The following is a 19,061-nucleotide window of genomic DNA, read 5'->3' as shown; positions in this document are numbered from 1 at the left end:
TTTAATAAGTGACGTGACTCTTTTAACTGTCATCAAGTAATTACAGTGACAATGAGCTGAAGTGCATAAGAATCTGTCTGATTCAGCTCAGCGGGTGATGGACTGATTTTATCACATATTTTAGCATATTGCAGTGTGGGGATTTGTCCAACTTCAAACGTATGGACAGCTGCTGAGGGTGAAGTTAGTTGGTAATCACCAGCTGGAAACAGTTTTTCCCGACAAAGTCTGCATCATGTTGAAGTTAGTTTTAAGTTTGTATGGACAGTCTGGGGTTTTCCACTACCGCCTCTACTAACGACTTTGCTAGGGGAAACCTCAGTTTCACCACATAAAATCCAGTCTCTTGTTATTCTGCACTTTTCTTATTGTCTGTGAATCCCATGAAAAGACCAAAACCACAATAATGACGGAAGAAAATAACTGTTAGCTCCTAAATGTTTGGTTCCTACTCGAAGCATAAAAAAAAAATGTCACAAATATCTCCTTCATTTTTAACAAGGCTCAGTAATTTCCTTAAAAAGCTGATCACCATAACTTTTACCAAACAATACTCAAAAAGGTGGAACTAAGGCATTTGTCTGGGAGTATTTTCAGCGGTGGATTATCCACATTTGGAACTCTAGTGAGTATTTCTAGCTGCAGGATGGTGTATGTGGGATTGAGTCAAAATAAACTACAGTGTGTGTGTTCATAGTAATGAAGGCACATGTCACCCAGTGTAACAGTGTGGCTCACTGATGTGTTTTTAAAGGCTTCTGGAAACAGTGGAACTCTATGGCACAGATGAAGATAATAAAGTATATCATCAGGCTCTGATACACACACAACACTTGTTAGCATTCATAGTTGGTTTGGCACTTAGCATGGGGTTTGTTGATAATAGGGAGAACAGAATATCATCATTAACCCAACTAACCACCAAACTGGCTGGGCTATTATTAGCCTGCTGAAGCTATACCAGTACTGCCACATGTTGGTCAATAAGCAACAAGAAATCTCAGTAAGGTCAAAGTTATGTTTGAGATCATTTAGAGACAGTGTCTTACAATTTGTCCACCCATGACAGGCTTATTTTTTAAACTGTCCCTTTCAAAACATAAGTCAGCCACATTTCTTTAATATCTAAATTTCAGGATACTTATCAAAGATCTCTTTATGTTATATGTTTACATTTTAAAATTAATACCGGCCCATATATCATGATCTGACTTTGCACTAAACTTTAGTGATGTCCCTCAGCATCTGCCAAATGAGTAAATGTAAATGTAAACATATATTTACACTGACTGCACAGAAGGTCACCCAGTTCATTGATGATCAGCATCCCTGTGCATGTGGTGCTGGCGTGGTGCGGTGAGGGTCTCCGATCACCTGGCTGATCAATTGTTTGTGCTGAGGAGGAGAACGACGAGAGTCGGGGAAGTGGAGCCGTCGCGGTTTGGACTATATGATCATAGCTGGGAGTTGTTTTGTTTATTATTGAAGACGTGTACTACTGTCACCGTTCATTCATATTTATCTTCTGACGGTCACGTCTGGTTCGTTTATGTGTGACGGTGTCGTCGGTGCCAGTTACAAGTTCTTATCATCCGATCAGGATGTTTTGTAACTTATAATTTACTGTATGGTAGACCAACGCGGCGATCAATGGACCGTCGCTCATTTGTTAGACGCTTTAATAGCATACATTGTTCTCCATTAATGTGTATTCTGAATTGCATCATTATATTATATTGATATTTCCCTTATTGGATTAGAATTTACTGTGTTTTATGCCATATTTTATGTTTAATAATCATGCATACTCTTCATTTCTGTTTAAGTTTATTTTACTTTGTCTGTGTAGAAACCACATTCAACCACATTCTGCATCTAAAATAAATGAGTGGCATGGATATAACTGTGTGGGTTCCTGATTTGCATTATCAAACATCAGAGTGATCACAACTGTTCTGTGGAGATTGCAGTCAGAAAAGAATTAGTTAATTCCTCCACTTTGTTCAGAGGTCTCACTCCAGCACCTCCACTACACTGACTATTTATCAAAACACTTAAAAAATGTAAAGGTTGAAGAATACTGTCAAAATCAATTACCCACTTTCTCAGTACTGAGCCAGGATCCTGAAACTGTACCACGACACCTGATTGTCATCTAGACAAAGTCCCACCGAGCTAAACAGTTATGTGCTGTGGTGCTGTGAGGTACTATTGTATGGGTTTCACAGCATGGCCGTGTTAAAGCTCTAATGTTATCCAGCCTTCTGACAGAGAGCCATATCCTAACAGCACACCAACACCATGACTGCAGGTGGAGTAGGCTAATAGAAAGCTAATGCCAGTCTATAATATGGTCTCACAATGTGCTAATGGCACTCCTGTTCCTGGGAACTACCTTCAATGTCATATTGCATTCCTGCAGAAAAAGTTACCAAATGAACATCTTGTAGTTTAAGCTTCTATGACAAATGCACTTTAAATGTATCTCACCTCGCACTTATCGACCACTGGCTGCTGCACACAGTCTGAACTATTACCCACTGCAGCAGCTTTCTGGCCCTCATTGTCCCCAGTGCCCTCTTCTGAATGGGTTCGGCTTTGGTTGCCACGGTGCCTGCTGTTTGGAAGGCGTGCTGACGGGCTCCTGGGTGGCCGGCTGAGCTCCCGACGCAGTGCACGGTTCTCCTCCTCCACTGCCCGGACCCGCAGCTCTAAGGCCTGCCGTTCACCTGCTCCACCCACTGGCCTTGATGACTGGACTTCCAATGGAGAGAGTGGGAGGGGCTTCACTGTGGGTGGGGTCAGGGAAAAGTGAATTTAACATGAGGATTGACTAGAGCTTAACATTAGTTTAACATTATTAAAATATGTCTGCCATCAAACTCTGTTTTGCTCTCCATTGTTTCTGCAGTGGATCTATTAACACAATGCTGCTGCATGTTAGGAGAAAGCAATATGGACAAAGTCTTCTATTGGGTCATTTTATATTGCAGTTATCAATATGACATGTCTATACCTTATTTCATGATTCAGATTTATTCTGAGAATCCAACAAAGAATCATCACACATTAATCACATTTAATGAACAAACAGAAAAATATTTATTTTAAATACTGAGGTTCTGTAACCAAATAAAAAGATTAACCCCAACAATTAAATTATTTCTAACTACTTAAAAAAAAAATTTAGTGCTATATTCTGTCTAAATCCATGACCCTGTTTCACAGAACTGAGCTAAAATAACCAAACAACAACACAATTCTACACCCACACAGAAAATTTTGAGGAGACACAAAGAATGTCTGTAAAATTCTATAATTATTCATGATTTAAATTTTTGCGTATTCCTTTTATCTGTATAAAGGTTTAATTCATCTCCAATTTCTACATTACAACATTATGATGAGGAAAAATTGAACTGATGTATTTATTTACAATATATTTCTTGTTTTGTTGGCCTAAAAGTGGTCAAATGAAAGACTACTTTAGCACACTAAAGTAGTCTAACCAGACTAGACTTGGTCTGTAAAATACAGAGTATGCATAGATGCCAACTTTTTTTTATTTTGTGGTGGTGGCCAAAACACATAAATATATGGAAAAAGCCTGAACAAAGAGTTGGTCACATTTCTATGCCAGTGTGTGTCAGATGTAAAGATACCCCAACCTAATCCTAAGGATTGATACTGAGCCTGGCCTACACATACTTCAGAGGATCAGTATAAGGACAAAGTGAGGTTTCTGGTACAACTTCACCTACTTTCAGTGCATGGAGAGAGACAAAAGTCCAAAGAGGTCAAAACTCCACCAACACTTGCAGTGAGTAGAAAGAGAAAAAAACAACATCTATTCATATATGAACACATATATATCTGCCTCTTCAAGGATGGGTTGGGCCTTCGGTCATGTGGCTTCAGGTCAGCCAGCCATAGGGGACATGGGTGCCACATGTTTAGTTCATAGCCTGGAGAGATGCACCAAAAGGGTTGTACAAAACAGACCATGTCCCAAAATGAATCCATTTGATGTGGCCAAGTGTCAGCCAACCGTGACATCACACATTAGTTAGTGAACTGCCGTTTTAAATCCTCCAGTTTACAATTTGGACATCGCCATCTTCGTTTTTTGAAACCAGAAGAAACCATATTTGGAGGAGAGGGTGGAGCTGCGGAGGAGTGAGGTAGGCCAAGGTCACTATGCACACCCAGCTACACTGGTTACCTGACGGACTGTTCAAGGCTCGGTGTGAAGCTGCTCCATGTGAATCCGCAATCAGTCATTTTCCATAAGTCGAAGTAAACTTTATTACTAAGTGTTAAAGTACTTTTAATGGCTAATTGCATGCATGGCTACATTTGGAAAATATTACACAAGCGATAAGTAAAGTAATGTTATTGCAACTAAAGTTACCGTGTGTTAGCTTACACACAGTGTAAGCATGGATGTAATGTAACTGTAGTGAAACATCTTGTAGTAAAACCATAGACTGTTTATCAATAGTACATTATAGTACATTATGAAATTGAGTTTTAAAATTGGTTCTGTGAATCAAAGGTTACGTTACCTGACTTAATGAGTGTCAACAATGACAGCGGGTTGTCGGTGTTAAGTTAAGTTACAGAACGATAATGTTATTACAGTGAACTGTTGGTGTCTGCTGTGTGTGCTTGAGACCTCGAGACCCAGCAGATCAGCAGAAATAAGCTTTGCGCCACAGAACAGTGTTTTTGATTCAAGAGTGTTCTACCAGTTAAATGAATGAAGTATGATTGAACGTCATGTGAGTGAGCATTAATATTAAATGTGGTTCAGTGTTTGGCTAGTTTTTCCAGTTAATTCATTGTTGAAAACAGGCATCCAAACATCTGTTGGAATTATTCTTTCTCTTTGTAAGAATAAGTATCAGCACCCACCCACCGAAGTGAGTATTTGTTTCTATTCTATTATTCATTGTACAACAGTACAGCATACTGTTTTTTTTTTTTATTGTTTTTTTGGGCTCTTTGTGCCTTTATTATAGAACAATGGAGACTGACAGGAAAGGGGGTAGAGAGAGGGGAATGACATGCAGGAAAGAGTCGGGCTGGTCGGGAGTCGAACCGGCGACTGCCTGCTAAGAGCGTCTTGCGCTCACTTGGTACGCGCCCCAACCACTCAACAACCGGGCCACCCAGCATACTGTTTTTTTTACGACTAAGCTGAGGTAGTGATGTATTTTCAGATAACTGTGCGGAGTTCATCTAATAAGAGTGCTTCTTATTTTACCTTTTTCTCACTAGAATATCATACATGTCTCACTAATACAATGTTTCTTTCCATCCAGCCAAGGTCTGGATCATGGGGGACAGCTATATCCGGCGTTGAGCCCCGAGAGCTACAGGGATCATGGGGCACAACCTTGGTTTGGCTGGGGTGGTCTGAAGTGGAAGAGCTGTTTTTCTTCTACAAGGAAGAAAAATACCAGATGTACTCCTCATCCACTGCGGCCGGAATGACCTGGGGGATGTGTCAAGCATCAACCTAGTCACAGCAAGGAGGACCTGCACCACCTCCACCTGCCGTGCCTGGGCATGAAGATCATCTTTTCTGGCATAACACAGAGATGCAGGTGGAAGGGAAGATCGACAAGGCTCGCAAGTTTGTGAACAATGTTATGGCTACTTATGTTCATTGTTCAAGTGGCAGCTTTGTCACCCTAACACCCTAACATAAGGTTTGACACTCCTGGCCTATTTTTGCAAGATGGAATTCATTTCACCACGAGGGGAAATGATATTTTTTCTGACCTAGCTGTCACAAAATGTTAATAGTTTTTAAAGAGTTCATAGTTCATGTAGTTCATAGTTCTCAATTATAATGCTGTCTCAAGAGCGTCACATATTTAGAGAGGTTGTCACTGGGGCAAGTTTACACTCAGATACTCTGTGGTTGCCTTTCTGTCCCTTTCATGGTGACCTAAGTAAACCAAGAAACAGTTCACATGAACAGGCTTCAGAACAGCATCTCCCCCTATACTTGTAAGCTTACTACACACGAGTACTCATGATGAATAATGGCTTGTGGATTTTTTGCATTACATATGGACAGCTCCAACAGCTTTTTCCAACTATGCATTACTGTACAGCCAACCTACAGACTGCTCACCCACAATCCTCACTTAAATTGTAAAGGCAGCTTGTATTCCTTCACCCAGGCTTTGGATTTTACTTATATTGAGTACAACTGCTGCACCAAGCACTGTAAGCTATACATGAAGTATTAACTCCATATTGTGTTTTCTCATGTCTAACACTTCTACTACTTGTTACTAAAAATGAGGGATTGAACAATTTATTATGCAAAGTTGTGACCTTTACCTTGATCCATGAAAGTATTTTATTTCTATAAAAGTTACTTAATTTATTACATTTATGACAGTCTTTTACATACCTTTCCACTGTTGTTGATGGTTTATGATATTGTTGAAATTGGTCGTCTTTAAAGGAGCAATAAAAGTATTTATGAATCTCTTGGTCTAAGTTTGTTGATGGTATGAATTATATCTGGTATAAATTTTGACAATAGCCACATGCACAGTATTGTACTTATACAAGATTATACAAGAATGTGTTGATGGGGGTTTTGCCAGAATTTTTGATTACAAATCTATTTCTATGTTAGCTTCATTAAACAACATAAACAATACAAATATACATATACAGATATTTGAGTTTGAGCTTTCTATGTGTTTTACGTACTGATTGTACAATTTCAATGACACTGAAAACACAAATTCGCCAAACTGTCCTGTTAAATTAATCACAAGGTGTATGGGAAATCTGGAAAACCCAGGCAATACTTCTGTAGTTAATAGAAAATGCTCTCAGCACACTTTAATTACAGTAGGTTTATTTAAAATTTCATAAAACAAAATTACAATCACAAATTGCAAAAGCACATTAAACACACTTCAATGACAACTGTAGTTATGAATAAAACTAATTTACATCAGCTGTACAAATACAAAAGAAAAATCATAAAAGGACACGCAATATGAATTTCTTTCACTCTGCTGCAGATTGCAGTTCTGATTGGACAGTGCCAGCTGTTGTCCAGTGAAGATCCTTAAATTTCAAATTGGGAAATACTTTCATTTGTGAAAGTTGTGACTAAAGTTGATCCATCAGTTTAATATTTATACATTCTGTTTTTAAAAATGTTACCATCACCTGTCAACAACAGCAGAAGTTAAAGTAAGAAACTAGACCTGTGAACACTAAGGACAGAGAATATTAAACAAACTTCTACAAAGCTGGTCTGTCCTTTCATCAGAGGCACATGAACTGGAAGTGGTTTTCAGTTGAGGACTATTGTGTATGCACTTACAGTATTAAATGTATGAACTGCTACATGTTATGTGCTAATGTTATTTTCTACATTGTGTATTATACATAACACACTGTATTGTGATATGATCAGCGTGAATGAACAGCGTTTCTAAATAGAGATTCTAACGTGTGCCTTTTGTGTAAACAGAATTTCTTCTGCAAAAGGTGAAAAGACAGACATCAGTGTAACACAGGACACTTATAGACACACATACAAGGACCTAAGTATGAAGACATATGTTATATTAAACGCTCTGTATTGCAACACATCAAAAGTAACACCACAATTAACACTTGACTTCACAGTGACAAAACTGGTAAGCTACTGCATATTTTGTGAGCATATTTGATTGAATAACAATATTTGGATCAAAAATCCAATTAATGCTATAGCTACTATCTGCCGCTTGTGATCTGTGGACCTGATCAGAAAATTTAATATTGGCTTCTGTTGTTCCAGTCAGCATAATTTGCAGTCTACACGTTAACCACATTTAAATTACATAAAGGTTACGTTCACCTGAACTTTCACAATGTCCAAATTGACATTTTAAGAACTTGCACTAATCAAGGGCAATATGAGCACAATTCACTAACGCAGTACACTTCGCCTGGACTGCGTGTTCCAGAAACAAAAAAATAACGTTGGTACCTTAACATCAGATATATGTAAATTTTAACTGGGCTTTTAACATTATATTCAAGCATGTATTAACACCTCTACAGTAAACAGGTATCCACCCCGGCGGAGCTAGGTCCCGTTAGTATAGTAAACGCTTGGTAATCAGCTAACGCTAGCTAGCTAGCTGGGTTAGCAGGATGCATTCGTAATTCATCTTAAGTATGCTATTATTTGGGAAATGGGGATGCTAATTTTGGCTAGCGAAAACAGACTTAAGCTAAAAATGAAATGTACTTACCGGATAAACTGAACAGCTTATTCCTTAGTGTGTCTTTTGGTACAACCAAACGCTGAACAAGACATTTTTAGGCAAACAAAATGTTAAAATTAACTTTCACTAACTGAAAACACGATGGAAGGTCAAAATTCAAACTGTATGTGAAAAGCTTTAAGACGAAAATTCAACACCACACCCAAAAGCAAGTTCACGACTACTTCAGCATCATTGGTTCCGTGAAAAGGGACTGCTCTTGATTGGCTCTTGAGTCACCATGTGTCAATCATACGTTAGCCACGCCCCAATGCATAACCCTACTTTATCTTCTATTTTCCTCTAAATGGGACCATAATTTAAAAAAAAGTAACATCATGTTGTTTTGAACAAGACTTGAAACTAGAGTTGAGACCATAAACTCCTTAAGAAAATGTTTACTGGGGTAAAGAACCAAGTGAGAATTAGAGACATTTTCCCATAGACTTCTATAGAATATGACTTCTTTTTGCAACCAGTGGAGTCGCCCCCTGATGGTCATTTAATAGAATGCACATTTAAGGCACTTCCACATTGGCTTCATTTTCTGGAGCTGGAGTCTATGTCCATTTTTGTATACCCTCTATGGATGTGGACTATACAGTGCATCCTGAAAGTATTCACAGTGCTTCACTTTTTCCACATTTTGTTATGTTGCAGCCTTATTCCAAAATGGATTAAATTAATTTTTTACCTCAAAATTCTACATACAATACTCCATAATGACAAAGTGAAAAAAGTTAGCTTGAAAGTTTTGCAAATTTTTGCAAATTCTCAAGTCTTTTTGAGTATGATGCTACAAGCTTGGCACACCTATTTTTGGGCAGTTTGTCCCATTCTTCTTTGCAGAACCTCCCAAGCTCCATCAGGTTGGATGGGGAGCGTCGGTGCACAGCCATTTTCAGATCTCTCCAGAGATGTTCAATTGGGTTCAAGTCTGGGCTCTGGCTGGGCCACTCAAGGACATTCACAGAGTTGTCCCGAAAGCCACTCCTTTGCTATCTTGGCTGTGTGCTTAGGGTTGTTGTCCTGTTGGAAGATGAACCTTTGCCCCAGTCTGAGGTCCAGAGCGCCCTGGAGCAGGTTATCATCAAGGATGTCTCTGCACATTGCTGCATTCATCTTTCCCTCAACCCTGACTAGTCTCCCAGTTCCTGCTGCCAAAAAACATCCCCACAGCCTGATGCTGCCACCACCATGCTTCACTGTAGGGATGGTATTGGCCAGGTGATGAGCGGTGCCCGGTTTCCTCCAGACATGATGCTTGGCATTCAGGCCAAAGAGTTCAATCTTTGTTTCATCAGACCAGAGAATTTTGTTTCACATGGTCTGGGAGCCCTTCAGGTGCCTTGTGTCAAACTCCAGGCAGCTGTCATGTGCCTTTTACTGAGGAGTGGCTTCCGTCTGGCCACTCTACCATACAGGCCTGATTGGTGGAGTGCTGCAGAAATGGTTGTCCTTCTGGAAGGTTCTCCTCTCTCCACAGAGCAACGCTGGAGCACTGTCAGTGACCATCAGGTTCTTGGTCACCTCCCTGACTAAGGCCCTTCTGCCCCGATCGCCCAGATTGGCCGGGCGGCCAGCTCTAGGAAGAGTCCTGGTGGTTCCAAACTTCTTCCATTTACAGATGATGGAGGCCACTGTGCTCATTGGGACCTTCAATGCTGCAGATATTTTTCTGTACCCTTCCCCAGATCTGTGCCTCGATACAATCCTGTCTCAGAAGTCTAGAGACATTTCCTTGGACTTCATGGCTTGGTTTGTGCTCCGACATGCACTGTCAACTATGGGACCTTATATAGACATATGTGTGCCTTTCCAAATCATGTCCAATCAACTGAATTTACCACAGGTGGACTCCAGTCAAGTTGTAGAAACATCTGAAGGATGATCAGTGGAAACAGGATGCACCTGAGCTCAATTTTGGGTGTCATGGCAAAGGCTGTGAATACTTTTGTACATGTGATTTTTTTGGTTTTTTATTTTTAATATATTTGCAAAAATTTCAAGTTAACTTTTTTCACATTGTCATTATGGGGTATTATGTGTAGAATGTTGAGGTAAAAAATGAATTTAATCCATTTTGGAATAAGGCTGTAACATAACAAAATGTGGAAAAAGTGAAGCGCTGTGAATACTTTCCGGATGCACTGTATATGGAAATGGCAACGAGATGCAACATAAGAACTACATCATATAAAAGTCATCATAATCATGCATAAAACTACATAATTGCATCCAAACCACTGTAAATCCAGATAACTGAGCTATTTAAAACTATAAAAACTTGTTAATGATCAGTATAAACCAGATCAAATGCAGATCCTTTCCACTGCATTTTGACCATCTCAGATCGCTTGGTTTGCAGTGCGACTCTTGTGGTTGGCACACTTTACTTAAAGACATAAAAATTATTTTAAAAAAGTTATTTTAAAAAGGTCTAACAAACCTTGCCCAGACACACAGACTTCATCAGCTGTTTCCAAAGAAAGTGATTCATGGTAGATTTCCCTTTAATAGAGAGGTCCAATAAGAACCACAGTGAGAAGGCAGAGGTTTACATTTAGGTGATGCATCAAAATGTTGATCTCAAGATGAGGTAGTACAAAGAGATGTTTGGATCAATACTGTCAGCGGAGCAGGGCAGCCTGCACTCTGTGTAACTCTGTATCTAATACAAGTCAGTGGCAATTTCCTCTCCTCTTCTCTGACTGTTAAAAATATGAACAAGCAGCTGTGAATCATGTAGAGAGGGAGATAGATAAATGTTCTGAAAGAATATGAAGCTCTCACTCTCTCCACCACTACATCTAGGAACCTCTCAGAGGGGAGGGAAGTGCCTTGGTTGAAGATCATTAAAGAATATAATGGGTTCTCCATTCAGAATCTCAGTAGGGAAAACAGACAGCCTTGGAGACCCCCAATTCTTACAGTATGGCGGAGAACCAGACGCATTATAGCTCTAATTACATGTATTGATGTGTAGGGGAAAAGATGGCTTTCCAGTATGATACCATCTACCATCTGATAACAACCAGTTCCCAGGAGAGTCTTGGTGTCCTTTTGACATAGGCTCATATAAACATTTCTGTACTCAACAGGCCTAGAGAGAAAATGCCAATAAACTTCAGCACGTATAACAGTTGTCATTTTTCTCAAATGGTTTTATATGTACAAGACTTCCCACAATCAACTGAAATAATGTTATAAAACTTGGCTTTGACTTAGTTTGTCTGACTAAATGTGTTAATAAAATGGCACATATTTTTTTCAGACATAAGATATAAAGACAGCCAGTATGTATGTGGATGCTTTCAACCATGACGGGCCACTTTGCCTTCTACCAGAGAACCAGAGCACTTTCTGGACGCAAATTCGTCCAAGCTGTAATTAATTTGCAGAGTGGATTTGCTGGGCCTAATCCCACTGAACTGGACTCAGACCATTGTGTTTGTGCTGCTCAGAAATTGCATAAGGCATAAGGTGTCTGTCATGAAGCTCATCGTCTCAGTGCAAACAAAAGCCTCAGCAAAACACAAGAACCCAATTTTCCCAGCAGAGGACAATAGATAACAATAATTTAGCTGGGTAAACACACATACACACACACACACACACACATATATAGTTAAGTACAAGAGTATCAGATGTTCTCAAAGATAATCAGCTGACCTCTTATCCAACGAACATGTGACACCTGCTGAATGATTCATGACTGTGTGGATGCCTGATTTCACACAAGTCAGTTTTATTCTCATCAGCTGTAAAGGTCCCTCCTCTCGCTCCTTGGCCACAAATCCATCATGTGATGGCATCTGTTCACCTGGCGGTCAGTTTGAAACCTCCACACAAGTACACCAGCCAGCCGCCATTTTGTATAATCACTTGGACATGGAGAGTGGAGTGAATACTATCAAACTATTCCCTATTCAACCTGACTGGAGCTAAAGGAGATTGCCACTGAAAAAAGTAAAGCAACCTTTAGTACAAAAAGGACACAGGAAATTAATAGGACTGATTCAGCATTTTAAAAATGAATGCTGTTCTTTTTTTTCCATCCACAGAGGATTTGCCATCTGTTAATTAAATTTTAGGAATGTCCAGCTTCACAATCTCAAAATTCAATTAAATGTAGCAGGTTAAGTGACAACAGAAACAATGTATTACAGTCCTGCATTACAAGAGGTAGGTGCAGCTAGAGAGAGTCAATGATATCACACAACCCCGCCAATATTATATAATATCAAAACAAAAAATGCTTTAATTTCCTCATTATCTATTAATAATGTCAAATATGGACCAGACTGTAAATACTGAAAAGTTCCTGCAACATACTGTTCAACTGCTTCTAAAGGTAAAAGTGTGTTTGCTGAATGTCCACAGTGAAAGAGGTGATGGTTACAAAAACTGTTGGAGGCAACCAAGTAAACACAAGAGGACAAGCCGCAGCAAAATGTAGTCCGTGCACTACATTGTTCCTCCAATGCATCATTTTACTGAGAAACAGCTGTCAAAGGGATGATTCTGTTAAAGTATAATTCTGGATTATCACAACTTGTGATTTATTTTCATAGTTTTGAACATCATTTCTCATCATAATAATACCATTGTGTAAGAATCATATGCTGTGATATCATCAGACAGATTAGGAGAGAGGTTTTAGATTATTTAAACCACTTATCTGGAGGATAAAAGAGGTGATTAATCCCTCAGTGCAAAGGAAAACTGTGATCTCTCAGAAGTCTACTGTCCTCCAAGAATTATAAAACTGTTGTTCAGGGTGAAACCAACCAACCAATGTTACCATCTTCTTGGCAAATACAGTCTTTGTCTTGCCAAAATTATGAAAATAACATTGTATTTTTTTAGGCTTATTTTTTACATTGTTGGCTTTATTACAAAAGGGCCATTGAGAGAGAGAAAGGAAAGCTAGGGAAGAGAGAGAGGGGATGACATGCAGAGTCAGATTTGAACCCAGGCTGTGGTAAGGACTGAGCCTTAACAGTTTTGTGCTCCACCAGGTGAGCCACCATTGTTCCCCTACCCACACTGCATTAAAACAAGCAAACAAACAAAACACAAAAACCTAAATAATCCTTTAACGAATGCTTGATGCCAAAGCATGTGTCTACCAACAGATGCACAAAGACTTGAGTACCTTTTCTTACTAACCTACCACCACATGTGAGGTTTGATGACGCTCTTAGCAGTCTTACTGATCCCCATAAGGTGAGCTCCCCCAACAGGATGTACATGTATGTATGTCTCAGGACAGATGGACTGTGTCAGCTGCCTAATCTTGGCACTGACAGTGATGGTTTGATCCTGAGTGGTATCATGGACAGACTCACCACAGCATGGTAATAAAAACTGATCAACTGTCTGGGTCAGTGACCTTGAATGTTAGTTGATTGTTAAGATGGATGGTATTCTGTGTGCCAGCTGCTAAAAGGTTTGAATACCGGGGTAATATTATTCATTTATGCTGTATTATATCACGACACAATATATCATGTACACAATCAATCAGTGTTCACTTTACTGTACTGCCACTGCATATGCATAGATGCTAGTGATACTGATGGAGCAGGAGTTACTGTTTGTGTCGACACTAGTATACACTGCAGTAACTTTAGCATGTCTCTACAATTCACATTGTTCGCAAAACTATTTCACTAGCCTCTATTATACACCTTTATATGGGAATACAAAGTAATGAGCAGGCCCTCTCACCATCGTGCAAGTCGGGGATGCTGGCTTGGGATGTTACATGTGCCTAACAAATCTCCTACAACTAGGTGAAAGAAACAGAGATTGAAATTTGTAGGTGGTATCTTCAGCTGTGGGCTCTAATCAAATGTTACATTTGAGAAAGATCTGACCGTGTGGAGTTGAGTTACAACAGCTCTCTTGTTCTACAGCAAGCGTGCAAATTAACTTACCACCCCAACAACGTTGTTTGATAAAAACCCAAACAATTCAGTACCATGAAGGTCTTAAGGCTTGTCTGACTAAATCTGAGGTGAATCTGGTCAACCTGCCCAGATGAGTACCTCAAGGCTGAGAAACCCATTTCCTGTTGCCGGTAGGCAGCACTCTGACTATAACTGAATATTGACATATAGATGTCTTCAGGCCAGACCTCTTATCAAAGTGAAGTTTGGGGCCACCACAGAAACACCATTCAACGAAAACTCAAAAGTGTCACAATTTAGCGTAGTGAAGGTCTTCAGATTATACTGACAAATATGATGTTAATCTGATTAATTATCTAGGAGTTCAAGTACAATGCCTGTAAATGGCAAAGCTGTGGCAAAATATATAAGTAAACCCAGTTCAGAACTCACTATTTAATGATTCTTCCAGAGTTCTGAACACTGTTCTGCTTTGAGCTACAATAACATTGAGTACAAATTCACATTACAATTTACTGAAAGCTTTTTCAATCAGAATCAGAATCAGAATCAGTTTTATTGCCAAGTATGTTTTCACATACAAGGAATTTTTTCTGGTGATTGGTGCAATTGATCAGCAACAGTGGGGCTCTCTAGCCTTGTTGATGAGGCTAATAGCAGATGGGAAGAAGCTATTTTTGTGGCGAGAGGTTTTGGTCCTGAAGGACCGCAGCCTCCTGCCAGAGGGGAGTGTCTCAAAGAGTTTGTGTCCAGGGTGGGAGGAGTCAGCTACTATCTTCCCTGCACGCCTCAGAGTCCTTGAGGCGTACAGGTCCTGGAGGGACGGAAGATTGCAGCCAATCACCCTCTCAGCAGAGTGGATGATACGCTGCAGTCTGTTATTGTCCCTCTCCGTGGCAGCAGCGTACCAGATGGTGATGGAGGAGGTGAGGATGGACTCAATGATGGAGGTGTAGAAGTTCACCATCATAGTCCTTGGCAGGTTGAACTTCTTCAACTGCCTCAGGAAATACATCCTCTGCTGAGCTTTTTTGATGAGGGAGCTGATGTTTAGCTCCCATTTGAGATCCTGTGTGATGGTGGTTCCCAAGAAGCGAAAATGCTCCACGGTAGCCACGGGGGAGTCACACAGGGAGATGGGGGTGGGTGGGGCTGGGCTCTTCCTGAAGTCCACTATCATTTCCACTGTCTTCAGAGCGTTTAGCTCTAGGTTGTTCTGCCTGCACCAGGTCACCAGACGCTCAGTCTCCCACCTGTAGGCAGACTCATCGCCATCAGAGATGAGTCCAATGAGAGTGGTGTCGTCTGCAAACTTCAGGAGCTTGACAGACTGAAGGGTGGAGGTGCAGGTGTTGGTGTACAGGGAGAAGAGCAGAGGAGAAAGAACGCAGCCTTGCGGGGATCCAGTGCTGATGGTCTGGGAGTCAGACACGTGCTTTCCTAGCTTCACGTGCTGCCTCCTGTCAGACAGGAAGTCGGTGATCCACCTGCAGGTGGAGTCAGGCACGCTCAGCTGGGAGAGCTTGTCCTGCAGCAGAGCCGGGATGATGGTGTTGAAGGCAGAGCTGAAGTCCACAAACAGGATCCTGGCATAGGTCCCTGAGGAGTCCAGGTGCTGGAGGATGAAGTGGAGAGCCATGTTGACGGCGTCGTCTACAGACCTGTTGGCTCTGTAGGCGAACTGCAGGGGGTCCAGGAGTGGGTCAGTGATGGATTTGAGATGGGACAGGACAAGGCGCTCAAATGATTTCATGACCACAGAGGTCAGGGCAATGGGTCTGTAGTCATTTAGTCCTGTGGGCCTTGGTTTTTTGGGGACAGGGATGATGGTGGAGGATTTGAAGCAGGCTGGCACGTGGCAGGTCTCCAGTGAGGTGTTGAAGATGTCCGTGAACACTGGAGACAGCTGATCAGCACAGTGCTTCAGGGATGATGGAGAGACAGAGTCAGGACCGGCTGCTTTGCGGGGGTTCTGCTTCTTAAAAAGCCTGTTGACATCTCTCTCCAGGATAGAGAGAGACGTTCCTTTGGTAGGGGAGGAGGGGGGTTCTGATGTGGCTCTGATGTGGAGGTCAGTGTCAGGCTTGTCCCACTGTCTTTCAAAGCGGCAGTAGAACTCATTCAGATCGTTGGCCAGACGGAAGTCATTAATGGAGTGGGGGGGTTTAGGTTTGTAGTTTGTGATCTTTCTGAGCCCTTTCCAGACAGAAGCAGAGTCATTGGCTGAGAACTGGAGCTGAAGTTTCTCAGAGTACAGACGTTTAGCTTCTCTCACCGCTTTGCTAAACCTGTACTTGGACTCTTTAAACTTGTCCCTGTCCCCACTCCTGAAAGCTTCCTCCTTTTGCCTCCTGAGCTGACTGAGCTTAGCTGTGAACCAGGGTTTGTCATTGTTATAACTCACCCTGGTGTGTGATGGGATACAGCAGTCCTCACAGAAGCTGATGTATGACGTCACAGCCTCTGTGAACTCATCCAGACTGTTGGAAGCAGTCCTGAACACCTCCCAGTCAGTGCAGTCCAAACATGCCCGCAGATCCTCTATGGCTTCACTGCTCCACTGCTTCGATGTCCTCACAACAGGTTTACACAGTTTTAGTTTCTGCCTGTATGTGGGAATCAGGTGGACCATGACATGGTCAGAGTGGCCCAGTGCAGCCCGGGGGACGGCGTGATAAGCACCACTGATTGTGGTGTAACAGTGGTCCACAGTGTTCCCCTCTCTGGTCGGGCAATTAACAAACTGTCTGTATTTGGGCAGTTCATGACTGAGGTCACCTTTGTTAAAGTCACCAAGGACAATAACTACGGAGTCCGGGTTGGTCCGCTCCACACACAGTATCTGCTGTGGCCTGTGGTGGGATGTAAACACCGACCAGGATGATTGAGGTGAACTCACGGGGGGAGTAGAAGGGCCTGCAGTTTATGATGAAAGTCTCCAGGTCAGGAGAACAGTGCTGCAGGATCACTGTCACGTCTTTGCACCAGCCACTGTTTGCATAAAAGCAGATTCCTCCACCTTTGGTTTTGCCGGACAGCTCTGTGTCGCGATCCGCTCTGAAGAGTTGGAAGCCGGCCAGCTCCAGCGCAGAGTTCGGAATCGATCCACACAGCCACGTCTCCGTGAAGCACAGGACGGAAGATGAAGAAAAGTCTCTGTTCTTCTGCACCAGTAGCTGAAGTTCATCCAGTTTGTTGGGCAGTGAACGCACGTTGGAGAGAAAGATACCTGGGAGAGGTGTGCGGAGTGCGCGCCGGCGGAGACGCGCAGGCGCACCGGCACGTTTTCCTCTCCTCCGGCGTTTCACTGCGAGAGCAACGGTCAGTGACCTCTGACCAAAATGTCCAATAATCCCACAGATGAGTCGAGAAAAGTAGGAAAAAAATCCACTGGAGTTGTTTCTCTGATATTAATGAGCTCTTCTCTGTGAAAGAGCTCCGGAAACCAAAGCAGAAAACTGGATTTATAAAGAAAATAAGGCAAAAAAATGCGCACCAAAACACCGAGGCAGCCATCCGCGGCGCCATGGCAACAGAATTTTGCCAAGGTGACATAACAAAGTTTTCAGGTACACAAATGTCTCAATCATCAGGTAAGAGGGAATGATTTGTTTTGCTTGTGGCATCAACCTTCTGTATATTCATGAGAACAATGTAAAAAAAATTATAGTTGGAGCTTTCAGTCAATATGGCTGCTCACCTCTTTCATGACTTTTTTTTTCTCTCCTGAAAATGAAAGTGCTTTTAGTAGGATCTCAAATTCCATCTCATCTTCTCCATCTCATTTTCTCACAACAGCTAAAATCTTTTGTTGTGGAGAAGTCCCTGAGTGCAGGCTAATGGAAGTATGAGGACCATAATAAATTTCATTATTTCCTCCATCACATTGGTTTTAAAAGGAGCTTAGGACTTTTGACTTCAGCGTGTTTGAACGATGCAGAACAATGATCCTAAATAAACCAAGCAAAATGTTCTTGACTGGCTGCAGTCAAATATCTTAGATCAGTCCTACAAATCATGTTAAGCACAGCCCCTGCATGATCATCATCATAAGTGTTCATCTGATTATGTCCACTATTTGTAGACTTCATTCATTGACCATGAAGATTTTGCAACTAAATATAAATTTTTATTGCGACTTCATTTAAGTTCATCTTAACTTAATTTTCTGATCCCTATGATTGGGAAGCTATGCATTAAAAAAGGTTACATCTCCCAGTGTTCATGTGATGTGGCTGACAACACCTGCTCCATTTTCTTTAGAATGTGGCCTCTGACTGTCATGACAGTTCAGATAGCAACTAAAACATATTACTGTGGTCTGCAACTACAATAAAACATATTTCATTTAAAGTTACACTTACAGATTATATGGGGAATAGATGAGGGGAATAGATAAAAAACTGTTGAACTCATCTTAAATTTGCTGCATTTTCTCTATATTTATCAGCCTGTTTTGTGCTGTCACATTGCACTGGATGACTGTATGTTGGTTAATGTCAATCGTTCTGAAAGCCTGGGGTCAGGACAAATAATGCCTCTTATATTACATTTTTGGTGGCAACTTCTTATTTCTTTCTTACTTGAAAGATTATTATTCATTTATTCTAATAACATTCCATTTTTCTATCCCATGTCCTAAATATAGGTTTTGGGGATATCCTTCTTGACACTAGACAATTACCTATTTAAGTACTGATAAAAGGTACACAAACTTAGTTCAAAACTTAGTAGTACTACAGCTTATAAAATAACTGTTGGCACTGAAGGCCAATAGTCGAAAACAAAACCTCAAAAAAAAACAAAGGGAGTGATCAGAAAGGACCAAACTTTTTTACAATAATTA

At 41.1% G+C, this 19,061-nt stretch overlaps 1 protein-coding gene across 2 annotated transcripts in view; it reads right to left on the bottom strand.

Moving 5' to 3' along the window:
• Positions 1-19,061, bottom strand: part of large1 (LARGE xylosyl- and glucuronyltransferase 1) — a 129,219-nt gene that overhangs the window by 78,696 nt on the left and 31,462 nt on the right. For both annotated transcript variants that reach the window (XM_071501550.1, XM_071501549.1), the window contains one exon: positions 2,491-2,789. In XM_071501550.1, coding sequence (XP_071357651.1) covers positions 2,491-2,789 — 299 coding nt within the window. The remainder of the gene's footprint in view (positions 1-2,490; positions 2,790-19,061) is intronic.

This window comes from Trachinotus anak, unplaced genomic scaffold, assembly GCF_046630095.1.
Source record: "Trachinotus anak isolate AG129_WGS33_773 ecotype Australia unplaced genomic scaffold, CSIRO_AGI_Tana_v1 ptg000018l, whole genome shotgun sequence".
In the NCBI taxonomy this organism is placed as follows: domain Eukaryota; kingdom Metazoa; phylum Chordata; class Actinopteri; order Carangiformes; family Carangidae; genus Trachinotus; species Trachinotus anak.
This window is presented reverse-complemented; position numbering and strand designations above follow the sequence as displayed.